This window comes from Gopherus flavomarginatus, chromosome 2, assembly GCF_025201925.1.
Source record: "Gopherus flavomarginatus isolate rGopFla2 chromosome 2, rGopFla2.mat.asm, whole genome shotgun sequence".
Classification (NCBI taxonomy): domain Eukaryota; kingdom Metazoa; phylum Chordata; order Testudines; family Testudinidae; genus Gopherus; species Gopherus flavomarginatus.
The window spans coordinates 251,404,502-251,417,689 of NC_066618.1; the positions used below are offsets into that span (position 1 = coordinate 251,404,502).

Below are 13,188 nucleotides of genomic sequence, written 5' to 3' on the forward strand. Positions count from 1 at the left end.
GCTAATGGTAACTAAATAAAGGAAATCAGTCTGAAGCAAGCTAGTGTTTAAAACTAATAACGACTCACAATAGGTCAGATTAGCAAGGTTCAGATCTGGAATCAAATCCAGATCTAAATGCCCTCACAGTTCATAATTATTTGCACTGGGTGTTCCAGTTTGCCGTATTGCTGAGATAAATCCAAATTGTGAAGTTTGGATAGAGATTTAAACATTTCCTAATTGTAAGTGTGTGTGAGAGAGAAAGTTTGGATCAGATATTTTGGTTTGGGCTCATCTCTAGTAATTATTATTTGCTTTGTATTGTGTGCCAGGTGGATGATGTAAAAAATGGTAACTAGAGAAGTGTTTTGTAGCACAGCATCCATCATTTTTCACTGATGGTGATATTTCTGAATCATGAGGACATACAATCAGATTTTGTTTGCCTGCTCATGTTGTCGCCCAGACAATCTGTATGCGGGGAAAAAAAAATTAGTGGGAACGATGCTGGCCTTTGGACTGAAAATAGGGTGCAGAAATCTTAAGAGAATTCTTTTTAGGCTTCAGGTTAGGAAAGATCAAGTGTGAATACCATACTATACCCAGACAATGCCTGAAACAACACTCACAAAATGTAAATGAAAAACAATAGCTAACAGGAATAAGGGCTGAAATGGCCATTCCACATGTGCTCTAGACAATGCAATCCCCATACTTCTTGGCAAAATAAAGTTGACAAGTACGTTCACGTTTTTTACTTAGAATTCTTCATTTAGCCTTAGCTTGACAATTCTCTGCTGAACTCTAAACCTCTTTTCATCTGCAGATAGCCAAATTCCGCAGCCTTCTGTGTACTGCTGAGGGAGAGGCAGCCTGCTGCATGCTGAGAAACTACCGGCCACCACAGCCTTTAAAGGGACGGGAAGTCAGAAGGAATTAAGGAGTAAAGCAAGAATCAGCCACTGCTGAGACCACTTAGGAGGCTGAATTAGTTTTTAATAATGATATGCTTTGTGCCTAATGAATAGGTATTATTTTATTATTCAGTTACAATGCAGTCATTTCAGTAAGACAAATATGTCCTGACTTGTAGCATTTGGGCCGATTTTTAACTGATTTGAATGGGTTTTGCCCCTGTTGGTACGCGTGCATTGTGGTGTTAGTGTTTGCAGCAGAGCTTACTGAACAATTTTGTTTCAGTCTGTGCATGTGAATGCAATCATACATACTGAGTGCTGAGCAACTCCTGCAAGATATTGGATACTCTCCACTCCCTTTCATGTCAGTTGCAGTTGAGGATACATAGCCCCCTGAAGGGCTAAACCCATTTTTTTAACACCATAAATCTTTCTTTAGGGACTAGACTGGCCTCTTCCTTTAATTTTCAAGGAGAACTTAGTATTTCAAAGCTGGTAGGATTTCATTACTGATCATAAGCAAAGTGATCCTGTTTAAGCTGGGACGCCATGATAGATTTACCAAAAAATATAGTATCCCCTAATGACATTTAACCCATAAAGTATACAAATGTATTCACAGGCATTGACTTCCTCCGGGCCCTAGGGGTGCTCAACCCCCCACTCTGCCCCAGGCCCCGCTCCCACATGACCTTTTCACCCAAACCCCTGCTCTGCTCTTCCCACCCACATCCCAGGCACTGCCCGCATCTCACCCCTTCCCCCAAACTCTGTCCCGCCTCTTCCAACCCCTACTCCACCTCCGCCCCACCACTTCCCGCTCAGTTCTGCCACTTCCCTCGAGTGTGCCCCCATCCCTGCTTCTCCCCAGGGCCTCTTGCATGCTGCGGAACAGCTGACTGCAGCAGGTGGGAGGTGCTGGGAGGAAGGGGGAGAAGTTGATCAGTGGGGCACCAGCAGATGGTAGGTACTGAGGGGAAGGGAGGGAGCTGGCTGCCAGTGGGTGCAGTGCACCTGCTATTTTTTTTCCATGGATGTTCCAGCCCTGGAGTAATCACGGAGTCAGTGCCTATGAATGTATTACAATTGTTTTGACTGCATCATAGGAGTGCTGGTATATTAGCAATACGATGCTAGTAAGCAATATGCAATCATATCAGATGGATTCTGTATGCCCAAATTCTACCTCATGTAAGCCAGACAGTTCCTGGCCCCTATAGGGGCATGCAAGGGAGAAGGACGCATGAAGCCTCCCTCCCTTGCATCTCTCACCCAGCAGGTGAGCATGGTATGGAACATGTCTGTAGAATGTATTTGACATGATCCCATATTGCTTAACATGCGTTCCTAACACTTGAACGTGCACTAACCACTTCAGAAGATGGCGCTGCCTCCTCTTGTCCCATCCTGCTTCCTACCAGCCAGCTCTCCTGGCCAGGGACACAGAGCATGCTGTACACCATTGCCAGAAAAGAACACCCCATACTGAAGATATTGTGCTTCTCTGATGTGTAATGCTTCCATGTACCTGCTGGAGCACTGCCCCATGCTGAGGGTTCTCTGTCAGACATAGCTGAGCCCGACAGAGTTGCATTTAATTCACATGACAAACCCCCGCTATGTTTATCAGAGGGGTAGCCATGTTAGTCTGTATCCACAAAAACAACAAGGAGTCCGGTGACACATTAAAGACTAACAGATTTATTTGGGCATAAGCTTTCATGGGCAAAATCCCCACTTCTTCAGATACAAGAAGTGGGGTTTTTACCCCCAAAAGCTTATGCCCAAATAAATCTGTTAGTCTTTAAGATGCCACCAGACTCCTCATTGTTTCCCCCTACATTTAGATAAAGTTAAAGATCTGACACATTCACAATTCCCAGTTAACAGGGCATATTAGGGTGATGTCCCACGATGCCCATGGATTGGAAGCTTAGGCTTTACCTGTGAATCGCCTTTGAGCTTGTGTTTCTCTCAGATGCTTTTCCTTGTTGGAATGTAATTTTTATTAAGGCAATTTTCTTCTTTTGTTTTTAGTGAACTAGCTGTAGCCCTCAAAATAGGAAAATTATGGCCTAAACTGTCCCTTCTGCTTTTGTAAGCAAAGGGAACTGAAATCTCAGTAGCTCTTTCCTATCAATCCTTTTCCTTCAGCACTTCTCCACTGGTCTTCTGCGGAGTTGGTGCCATGCCTTGTTTTGAGAACAGAGCTGGATGTTGATGGGAGTGGACCAAAGGACCAGCCACTCTCTACAGCACCTTCCCTGTTGAACCTGTGGATTTCTGCTCAAAAATCCAATCAGGATTTAATGCCGCGTGAAGTCGTGGTAACTCCCCCTGACTCTCTTCAGGGCTGTAACTGTGAAGCCAAGGGAGAATCAGGCAGTGGCCACACAACTCCTGCAGGATTGGGAAGAAGTGTCAGAGCAGCCACATGGAGGGAAAAGCCACCCTTCCATGCAACTATTTCTTTCTCCAAGATGCCTAGGACTGTAGGTTTTGTAGGCTGCACCTCTTGCCTCCTCCATTGGTACTGTCACCCATCCTCCAGGAGGGGAAAATTGAGCAAGGCCAATCTTGCAGAGATTCCCAAGTCCCTTGTATTCCTCTACAAATAAATAGGTTGTTTAGATAGATAGATAGATAGATAAGTAAGTCTTATTGTTCTCTCCTCCACTCCAGTAGAATGCCTCCTCTAAAAGGGAGCTTAAGTTGCTTCTGTTACTGCAGGTCCTCTCACTGCAATACAGTATTTTGAGCAGTGAGAAAAAGAAAACTGGCTATGGGAGAAGCAATAGAGCCAATGCAGCAGCAGGAGCTGTGGACAAGAATGGCCAAATGTAAACCCTGCAGGCACTTTTTTTTCAGTCCCCGCTAACCAGGATAGGCAGGAGGACCCAGGTAGATATAAAAAGTCTTGAGTATGGTCTCAAATGACAAGAATATGTGTAGAGTATAATTGCTGGCATATATATAAGTGTTTTTTTCACTTTCTTTTTTGATCTGATGTTGCATCTAGTATGTTTTCCTGTCATGTGAGTAGCTGCAGAACATGATGAATGAAGTTTACACATTATATAAAGGGCGCTAAAGAACTGATTTGCCTGAGGACAGGAATAATGAGGCTACTACTGTGTGTGTTCATATTAGAAATAAAATAAGTTTTAGCTGTTTTTCCTGCATTGAAAATAAATAGTGGAGCGGATAGAGTGGTTTGATATTTGTAAGGATTTTATCAAATAAAAACAGATATTGTCAATGTGTCTTGTACTTCCCACTGAATAAACTGGAGTTTGTCGACAGCCTACAGATTTGCCTAGATGTCTACAGCCAAGCTTGTGGTTCAGTTTCAGCATTTGGTTCTCAACTCTAGTTTGTGATCAATCTGAAGACAAAGTAATTGAAAATAAGTCTAGAGTAGATATTGTTAACTGGATCTAAGTGAAGTGTCTTGGGCAGTATTAGGTCATCCAATAGTTGGCACTCTTTATTTTAGTACAATGTGTCTAAAATATTGTGGTGCCCTATTAGTTTCTGAGACATACTGCAACTGAGCAGGCAATTCTAAAACATGGACCTCCTCTGCCTCTTAGCAGTGGCTTTGTTAGCTATATTGATTGTATTGGCCTCCTTCTGTGTTTGGGACTTGATACCGAGAAGTATAAAATGTGCAGTCACCCAAAAGATGAAGAGCATTTGCTGAGAACTGGAGCTGTTAGGAACAACATGTAGCTGGGTGGCTGGTTGCCACAAGACTTTTATTTTCAGAATTAAACAGACCCTTGGCTCCAGGAGCTGAGTGAGGCAGGGGAGCTTTATGATTCTCAGGGCTGTCAAAGGCCATTTCCAATGCCGACACAATTTAGAGCAGCCTCAAGACTGTTGTTACTTGGGCCTGGTGGCCCCAACCTCCAAGGAGCTGTTTCAGCAGCTGGAGATGCTGGATCAAGAATGCAGTCCAGCTACCTTCCTTTTCCACCAGTCCTTCCCCTAACATGCCTCCATGTTGGGGCCTGTGAGAGTGTTGGTGTGGAGTTAGCTGTGCCAATGCTTCAGCAGTTGGGAATTTCATTACACTGAGGGAATCCCCAGAAGCTGATTAAATGGGCTTTAAAGCCCCTTTAACCTTTCTTTACCACACTGGTGGTGCATAGTCAGGGCCAGAATCTAGCCCACTTTTTTTATTTAACAGAATGGTAAAATAGCACTTGGAGCTCAACTGTGCCACTACTGCACCCTTTTGTGGGTTGTGTCCTGTTACCTGTCTTGCATCCAGTCATCTCTGCTGCCTGCTGTTGTGGGGGCAGGGGAGTTCCACTGCCTCCCAGCCCCTTTGAGGTACTGTGCTCCTGCAGGGGAGGAAGGTGGGGGAGCAGTTCCTTTGCTCTGGGGAGTGTAGGGTCTGCAGTTTGGTTTGGTACCTTTGTGGACTGCACAAAATAGTGAAGACCCCTAGAACCTTCCCTTCCTCAGGCTCTGCAGCTGCAACAATGCCAGGCAGAATCTGGCCTTTACATCTCATATTTTTGTAGGACCGTTGCTTTTCTGTGGATGTGTGGAGGGGAGGGAGAAGGTAGAGTCACAATGTCTCTCTCCCTTTGTATGGACCATGCAGAATTCAAGTCCCCGAGCTCATGGCAATGCAGGTTCTGCTTCCTTCTCTTCTCGTGCGTGCATGGTGCCCCACTGAGGGTGGGAAGGAGGCATGGCCATGGTTCCACCCCCAATGCAGCAGCCAGTAGAGCTGCCCAGCTGTGCAGGAACAGGGGGGAAGAAAGCTGCACCCTATTAGATGGCAGCCCAGGAGCATGCTCACTCCAGCAGAATGTTTCTCGGTGCTCCTCCAGGGGTAAAGCATCTTCCCACAGCCCTTTAAGAGGCTCTGCCTAAATGACCCAGTCAAGCAGATCACTTTGTCTGGGTCAGATCCTGCAGCTTTTACCCACAGAGAAAGCAGGCATTAACCAATGGAACAATGTATGAAAGAGTAGATGTTTTTCTAATAGATCTGCTCTGTGAATTATTTTGGAGAAGTTCTGTGGCCTGTGCTGTAGAGGACAGGCTAGATGATCAAAATGGTCCCTTCTGGCCTTGGAAACTATGAATCTACGAAAAGTGCAGGATGAAGTTCTAAAATAGAACCATACTTTGGTAAAGGGGCAGAAGGATGAGCATAGGCTGCTCTAGCTATAGGCAGACTAGGCAGTTGCCCGCAGTGGCAGTGGCAAGGGATGATGCTGGCAGTACTGCCTTAGGGAGAGAGCAGCCACCAGCCAGTGCTCCAAGGAGCAAGAAGCAGCCCTCACCTGGGCTGCTGGGGAAACGCTACTACTCCCCACCTCCAGCACAGGTAAGTTCACTGCCATGGCCATGACTCATCGCTGAGCAACTCAGAGCTACTTCTACTGGCACTGCAACTGCTGCAGGGGCTTTGGCCCCTGCAGCAACCCACCCAGCTCCATGTCAGCCCTGGCTGCCACTTCAACTCCACTATGTCCAGGATCTGAAGGTGCTACCACTGCAAATGCTGCAAGTCCGACAGTGAAGAATGCATCCAGAAAGGTGCAGGGGTAACAGAGGGCCAGTTGGGGAGTGAAGACTAGAGATGTGGAATGCGGGGATGTGGGCTGGGCAGCGGGTGAGGGATGCACTCTGGGGGTGCAGTGTATGTGTGGGGGCTGGTGGGAGGATACAGGCGGAGCTGGAGGTGTGGAGTGTGGGTGGCTGGGCAAGTGGTACAGGCTAGGAGGGATTAGGGTGCGAGTGGCTGGGCAGAGTGTGCAGTCTGGGATGGACTGGGGTTGTGGAATACAGGAAGCCATGCTGGGAACTGGCAGTGGGGGGTAGGCAAGGTGTGAGGCAGAGCCAGGCTGGGGGTTCAGGGGCCAAGGTGAGGAGACTCCCATTCTGTCTGGTGGAAAGGAACCCACTGCCCCCTGTGTGAGGGGGATCAGCGGTCCCAACCCAGGTGGCTTCATGCAGGGCAGAGGTTCTGTGCTTTCCATTAACTGAGGCCCCACACGCTGGGAGCTGTCCCCACCAGGGTCTGGGTGTTGGACTGTTCCTATACCATGGGGTCTGTCACCCAAAAACCGCTGCAGCCCCAGTCCATCCCCCAAGCTCCTCCACATCTCCTTTCTCTATCACTGTAGACAACACCACCATCCTGCCTGTAAATCAGGCCAACACCCTGAGTATCATCTTCAACTTGGACGTCTCTCTAGATCGTCATCTCCAGACTAGATCTAAATCTTGTCTATTCTTTCTGCATAACATCTCCAAGATACAGCCTTCTCTATCCATCCACTCAGCTAAAACACTTGCCCAAGCTCTGATCATCTTGTGTGTCTATTGTGGTAAAATCCTTCTCTCTGGCCTTGACAAATGCAGTCTTGTCCCATTCATATCCATTCACAATTCTGCTGCAGAGATCATGTTCTTAGCCATCACTTTGGCCATGTCGCCTCTGCCTTTGTATGCTTCCATTGTCTTCCCCTTCTCCAGCTCAAACAAACAAACTACCCTTTCATGGCCCCGACTCCCACCCTGCCTATCATCTCTCATTTGCTCCAATTGGCTCAATGCCAGCCTCTGTTGTCTACTTGTTAATTTTAAAACAAGCACCTTTGTGATTTCTCTCATGCTGCCCTCACGTGTGGGAGTAGCTCACCACAAACATCCATGAAACTAATTCATTATCCCCCTGCAAAATGCTCCTCAAAACTCACCTATGCTCTGATCCCTATAAAAAACCTTGACAACGGTTGGGCTACTGGTGCAGTGATACAATTGCCTATCAGGTTAGCCAATATCATCTCACTGTTTCCGTGTAATTCTCTGTCTGTCTGTATCCATCTGTTGTCTGTTTCCTTATACTTCAATTGTAAACTGTTTGGGGGCAGAGACCATCTTTTTGTTCTGTGTTTGTACAGCACCTAGCACAGAGAAGTGTCTATGCATTCTATGATTCCATGACCACGTAATCTGCTCTGGATCCCTTGCCTTGGTATGTAAGCGTTCATTTAAAAAAATTCTTCTAGGCCTCATGACTGTGAAGAAAACCTTAAAAACAGGAAACACATGTAAACCAATGGAGTGCTGTGTTCTCGACTCTGCAGACAGATTGAGATAATAGCTCTGGGAGATGGGAACTGCCTTGTTCCTCTCAGTTGACTCTGAAACCCAACGATGATATTGTAAATGACAATTAACTATTTCACTGCTGATCATTTTAGCAGAAATAGCCAACAAATATACTGTTGCATCCCACGACACTAAACTGCCTCCTCAATTGGATAGTTAAATGTCAAAGTAATATCAAGGTTATTGAAGTAAGTTGATTATTCAGTATCATTTAATTAATCAAAACTCTCCATTAAAAATATTTAAATAAAGCTACTGCAGAATTTCCAGTATATTGCATCAGTGCCCTGCAGAAACCCAGGATCTTCCTGCATAATTTAGGTCCAGCTTGCCACAGAATACATGGGGCCTTAGTAAGAACAGAACCAAAGGCTAGGGTAGTCTGCATGGATGCCTGCTGTCGGATATTGAGTCCTTGTTTGAATACTACTCTATTGCAGTTAGACTGAATGGATAGATGAATAAATAAATCTTTAGGCTGGAATGATGTAGGTGCACTAGGACAGGGGATCAAAGTCATCCTCTCTCACTGTTGGATCAAAGCCAATGCAAAGAGGAGGCAGCCAACTTACTGCTAACTCTGATTGGTGAAGCAGAGGCATTTGTTTTCAAAGGGAGATATATTTATTTTCTGATAGCATTATATACCTGTGACTTCCTTTCCACGTTACCTGTTGATTAAAATAACAATAGAAGAAACAGATAATTCAAGAACATGTTTGTTTTTTCTGACCTGCATTAATACACTACAGTCAGAATTACTCACTTTACTGGGATTGGTTGGATTGTGGAACAAATTTGTTTTGTGGTTAAGCCAGTCATAAAACACCTTATTTATCAAAATGATACTGTTTTAAATTTCTGTACTTTGACCAAAAGGCTCATTTCTCGTTGTCCAGTTATTTTGATTTGATTAGTAGGCAATGGTTGCATGTTGTGTAATTGATACTTAATAATTATTGTTACTCTTTGAATAGTAAATAGTAAAAATAATACACAATATTCTCATTAGCATGGCAAGGCAAATAATTGAATTTTTTTTTGGTATTCATACACTGACAACATTTGTGTAGTTTGTCAGGCCAATAAAGTACTATAAAACTGAATTGAAATTGTATCCTATTGCCTGACCTCTAATGGCATGGGCCTCAATTCTAGGGTAGGTTTTGGTTCCTGGGTACTATAATGATGATTGTGTTAGAATTCATAAGATTTATTAGCCAGGCAGTGTGGAGAATGCTGGGGTATATGTTGTGTTTATATTATTTTAGGTGTGAGCTATGGGGGAGATAAAATATATGAGTAGAGGTCAGATAGCTGCTTGAAACCTATAGACTCTCTGTGAGGCCCATTGGGTTGATATGGAATTTTGGTTCAAAGGCCAGTGGTGGGAAGAATGTGGAGAATTGCCAGCAGTAGGTGGTTTGGTCTGGCCTTATGGAAGTTGCCAAGAAAGGTGTCTCAGACTCCTGAGACCGGTTCCTCAGGGATGATGATGGTCTGGGCTGCTGAGAGGGCGGTATGGAGACCAGATTAAGAGAACACTGGACTCTGTGGTTTATGGAAAAGAAGCCTGAACTGGGATATGAAATAAGACTTTGGGGGGCTTGAAAAGGACAGTGGGCACTTTCAGATCAGTACTGGAATTAATTCATAGATTTTAATGGAAAATAACAAATTACAAGTTTGTTAATTCAATCTGCAGTGGAGCTGTTGTGAAGGGTGATTTCTGCAGCGGCCTTTGAAAAACACTGACCATACCCAACAGGGAGCTCTGCTCCTAAGGGCAGGGTCCTTGTAAGAGGGAACAGAGGGGAAAAGGGCCCTGAGGTAAAATTTCCAAGTGAGAAGCTTGGTGGTGGCTGCAGGTATCCGAGCCTGTCTTGTAGGAAACTCAAGGTTATGACAATGGAGATTGTAAATTCTGCAGGGGAGGGACCATGTCTGCTTGTTTGTAGGAAGTGCCTAGCATACTTTCAGGTATTCAAAATTATTATTACCAATAGAACAAGATTTTGTGATCACTTCATGCATATTCTTGTAGTGGCAGGGATCATCATGCTTTTCCATGATAAGGAGGGTAATGAATCTGAAAAAAACCCGTAATAAATAGCTTTATATTAACTCAGTGAATGAGAGACTTCAACTGGGCACAAATGCTTGACAGGAGTTGCCATGGAGAAGGAAGAAAAACAATAGGGAATGCGGTGAATATAACCGGAAGCTCTTAGTCTTTGCAGCCTGTTTCTACCAGTAGGTGTCACTGCAAACAAGCAGTGGTCAGTGTGTGTCAGACTCTTAACTTAGTAGCTGGGAAAATATAGGTACATTGAAGTTTAAGCCCATGGAGGGAAAAGAGTGTAAAATGATCTAAGGATATACCAGTGCTTATGGCTTATTTCCTTGCTTAAAAGTGAACTGCAAGACCTTTTAAAAAGAGGAATGAAGGAGATCTCCGATTGTTAGAAGAATCTACACCTACACCTGATATAACCCGGTCCTCGGGAGACAAAAAATCTCACCGCTTTTTAGGTGAGATTGCGTTAGAGCAAACTTGCTTTCCCTCCCCCCCGTTCCTTGTTCCCTCACCGCCCCCTCCAGAGACCCCCCTCTCCCTAATCAACCAGGACCCCGCTCCCTACCCAACCCCCCTATCCCCCTTCCCCGCCCCCTGACAGGCACTCACCGGCAGCGAAGCAGAGCAGGCCGGCCCCAGTCCGCTGCACTCCGTCAGCTCCCAGCTGCAGCGCTCCGTTTGCCGCCGCCGGTGAGTGCAGGGAGGTTGGGGAAAGGATGCCCCTTCTCCCCGCACTCACTTGCGGCGGGAAGCAGAGCGACGCAGCCCCAGCCTGCTCTGCTTTCCTTGCTCCGGCCCCAGCCATGGTGCTGGGGGGCGGCTGGGGAAAGGTCCTGCACTCACCTGCGGGGGGAAGTGGAGCACCACGGCTGGGAGCTGGCAGAGTGGAGCGGGCTGGGGCCAGGCTGTTCCGCTTCCACTACTGCTGGTGAGTGGGGTGGGGGGATCTCTTCCCCCAAGTCCCCTCCCCCGAGAGACACAGCTGGGGCGAGGGAAGCAGAGCGGGCTGCACCCGGCCCCCTGCTAATCCCCCAGGCCACTCTGGGACTGCGGGGTCCCCAAAAGTGCTCTCTCGCAGCTTCTGCCCCTTATGGAAACCCTCGGCCTGCCCTGGCCTGGCACCCTTAACACTCTGCTCAGAGCAGCGTGTCAGAGCTTTACCAAATTGTATGCAAACCCGTGTTATATCGGGGTAGAGGTGTATGTGCAGGATTGATGGGCTGCATTCTGGGTGATTCTTTGTGCAGAATGCACATGCAACTGCTCACTTACTTTGCATGAGCAATTAGTATAATTAGTATCAACTGTTTCCCCACACAATTGCCCATTTAGACCCCTGACTAGCCTTTTGCAAGTGCAAATTCCTAATTTGCAGTTGCAATAAATGCGCACACACACACACAAACACACAAAGTTAGGCAAACAATTGCACACACTTTTGTGTAAATGAACCTCCAATCTCTCATTCACAGAATTTGATTGACATTCCAATATATTTCCTGACAAACCCTAGATAAATGATTCAGACACATCTGGGGGGGCCCTACAAAGTCATTCAGCTGGGGCACACATCTGCAAGACCCTAGATTCAGCGTGCACACGTCTTCTCCACCTTCCACGTGCTTATGCTACTCGTTTTGCCTGAGCTTGGATATCATTGCAGCTGAAGGTGGAAGAGAGTAAGTAATGCAGCCAGGGTGATGCATGTGTTTGTGGAGAGAATTAGCAAAATTGAGGATGGAGTTTACATTTAAATAAACCTACCATCTGTCTCTGCCTCATGATAAAAGCAGTATAATCCTACTTCATCAGGAGTCACAAGTTGTTATCATCTCAGCCAGCAGAAAGCAGTGTATATCCAACACCATGAAACACTGGAATATAATTAGTAAACTTAACAATAACATTTGTGTGTGTTCTTGACTTGCAGTTGCAGGTTTGACAGTATTAACTGCAATCCTGATCTCAGGGTTTCATGTCTCCTCTGCAACAGTTGCAAAACCTCAAACAACAAAATCAGAGCACAAAAGGAGACAAAATCCTGAACTCCAGTATTGACAAGTAAGTGAAAGAAATGTTTTCAGATTCTGGATCTGGTTCTCCTCTTACAAAAGTGTAGCTCCATTGGCTACAGTGGGACTTCTCATGGAATAAGGTAATGTTCAAAATAAGGAAGGGTGGCAGAATCAGGCCCTTTGAAAGCATACAAAGGACCTCATTCTCCTCTCAGTTACATCAGTGTAAGTCAGAAATAACTCAATGGAAATCCATGAATTTCAAATGATGTAAAACTTGTTTATTGTGCTCAAAGTGTGTTGTTTTCTTAGACCCAAGTGAGCCAGGTTCTCCACATTTAACATGTAAGTTCATGTCCCAACACCTTGCTTGTGTAAGACTGGCAGACTCTGGTCATCGTCTGGCAGGACTGAACCTGGGATATTTGGAGTTTAGCGCATGAGCCTCTACTGCATGAGCTAAAAGCCCACTGACTCTTAGCTAAGCTGTAGAACAAACTCATTTACTCTCTCTCTCTAAGTGGTCTTGGTGCCACTAAATGGTACAGAACACCACACCCAGAAGGTGTGTGGGTTACACTTACATCTGTGCAGACCTCTTCAGTCAGGTTTCACAGTTATAAGTGGCAAGATGAGGATCTTTCAGGAGCTAATTGAGAAGGAGGAGGAGATTTTGTTTAAAATTTTATCCGGGTTAGCAGAGGCATGATACAACACACCCGTTGCAATCAGTAGAGAACATTGAGACTTTTCTCAGTACTGTTTACGGTATCAGATATGTGTGGTGTACATCCTGGAGCACTGCTCAGTCCTGATATCAGGAGTGCTCCCGCCCTGTAATTAGATGGCCATGTTGCAAAGCTGGATTATTTCCTGGTTAATGTAGTGTAGAAATTTTTGGAAAGTAGGCGATGGGCCATATTGTGCCTCCAATGCCCACATGCAGCTGACACAAGGGACCACATCTTCAGCTGCTGTAAATGCATGTAGCTCCATTGACGTCAACAGAACACCCATGTACATTGACTTAGGATCTGGCCCAAAGAATCTGATG

The 13,188-nt window shown here is 45.6% G+C and overlaps 1 protein-coding gene and 1 long non-coding RNA gene across 4 annotated transcripts in view; one reads left to right on the plus strand and one right to left on the minus strand.

Annotated features, from left to right (window-relative positions):
* Positions 1 to 4,158, plus strand: part of LOC127045304 (carbonic anhydrase 13-like) — a 45,555-nt gene extending 41,397 nt beyond the window's left edge. For all 3 annotated transcript variants that reach the window (XM_050941309.1, XM_050941308.1, XM_050941307.1), the window contains one exon: positions 809 to 4,158. In XM_050941309.1, coding sequence (XP_050797266.1) covers positions 809 to 922 — 114 coding nt within the window. In that variant the 3' untranslated portion in view covers positions 923 to 4,158. The remainder of the gene's footprint in view (positions 1 to 808) is intronic.
* A 4,073-nt stretch (positions 4,159 to 8,231) lies between these two features.
* Positions 8,232 to 12,781, minus strand: LOC127045418 (uncharacterized). The gene is made up of 2 exons (XR_007772680.1): positions 12,719 to 12,781; positions 8,232 to 10,131 (listed from the first exon to the last, which is right to left on the minus strand). It is a non-coding gene; the product is annotated as an uncharacterized LOC127045418 (long non-coding RNA).
* Positions 12,782 to 13,188: the final 407 nt, after the last annotated feature.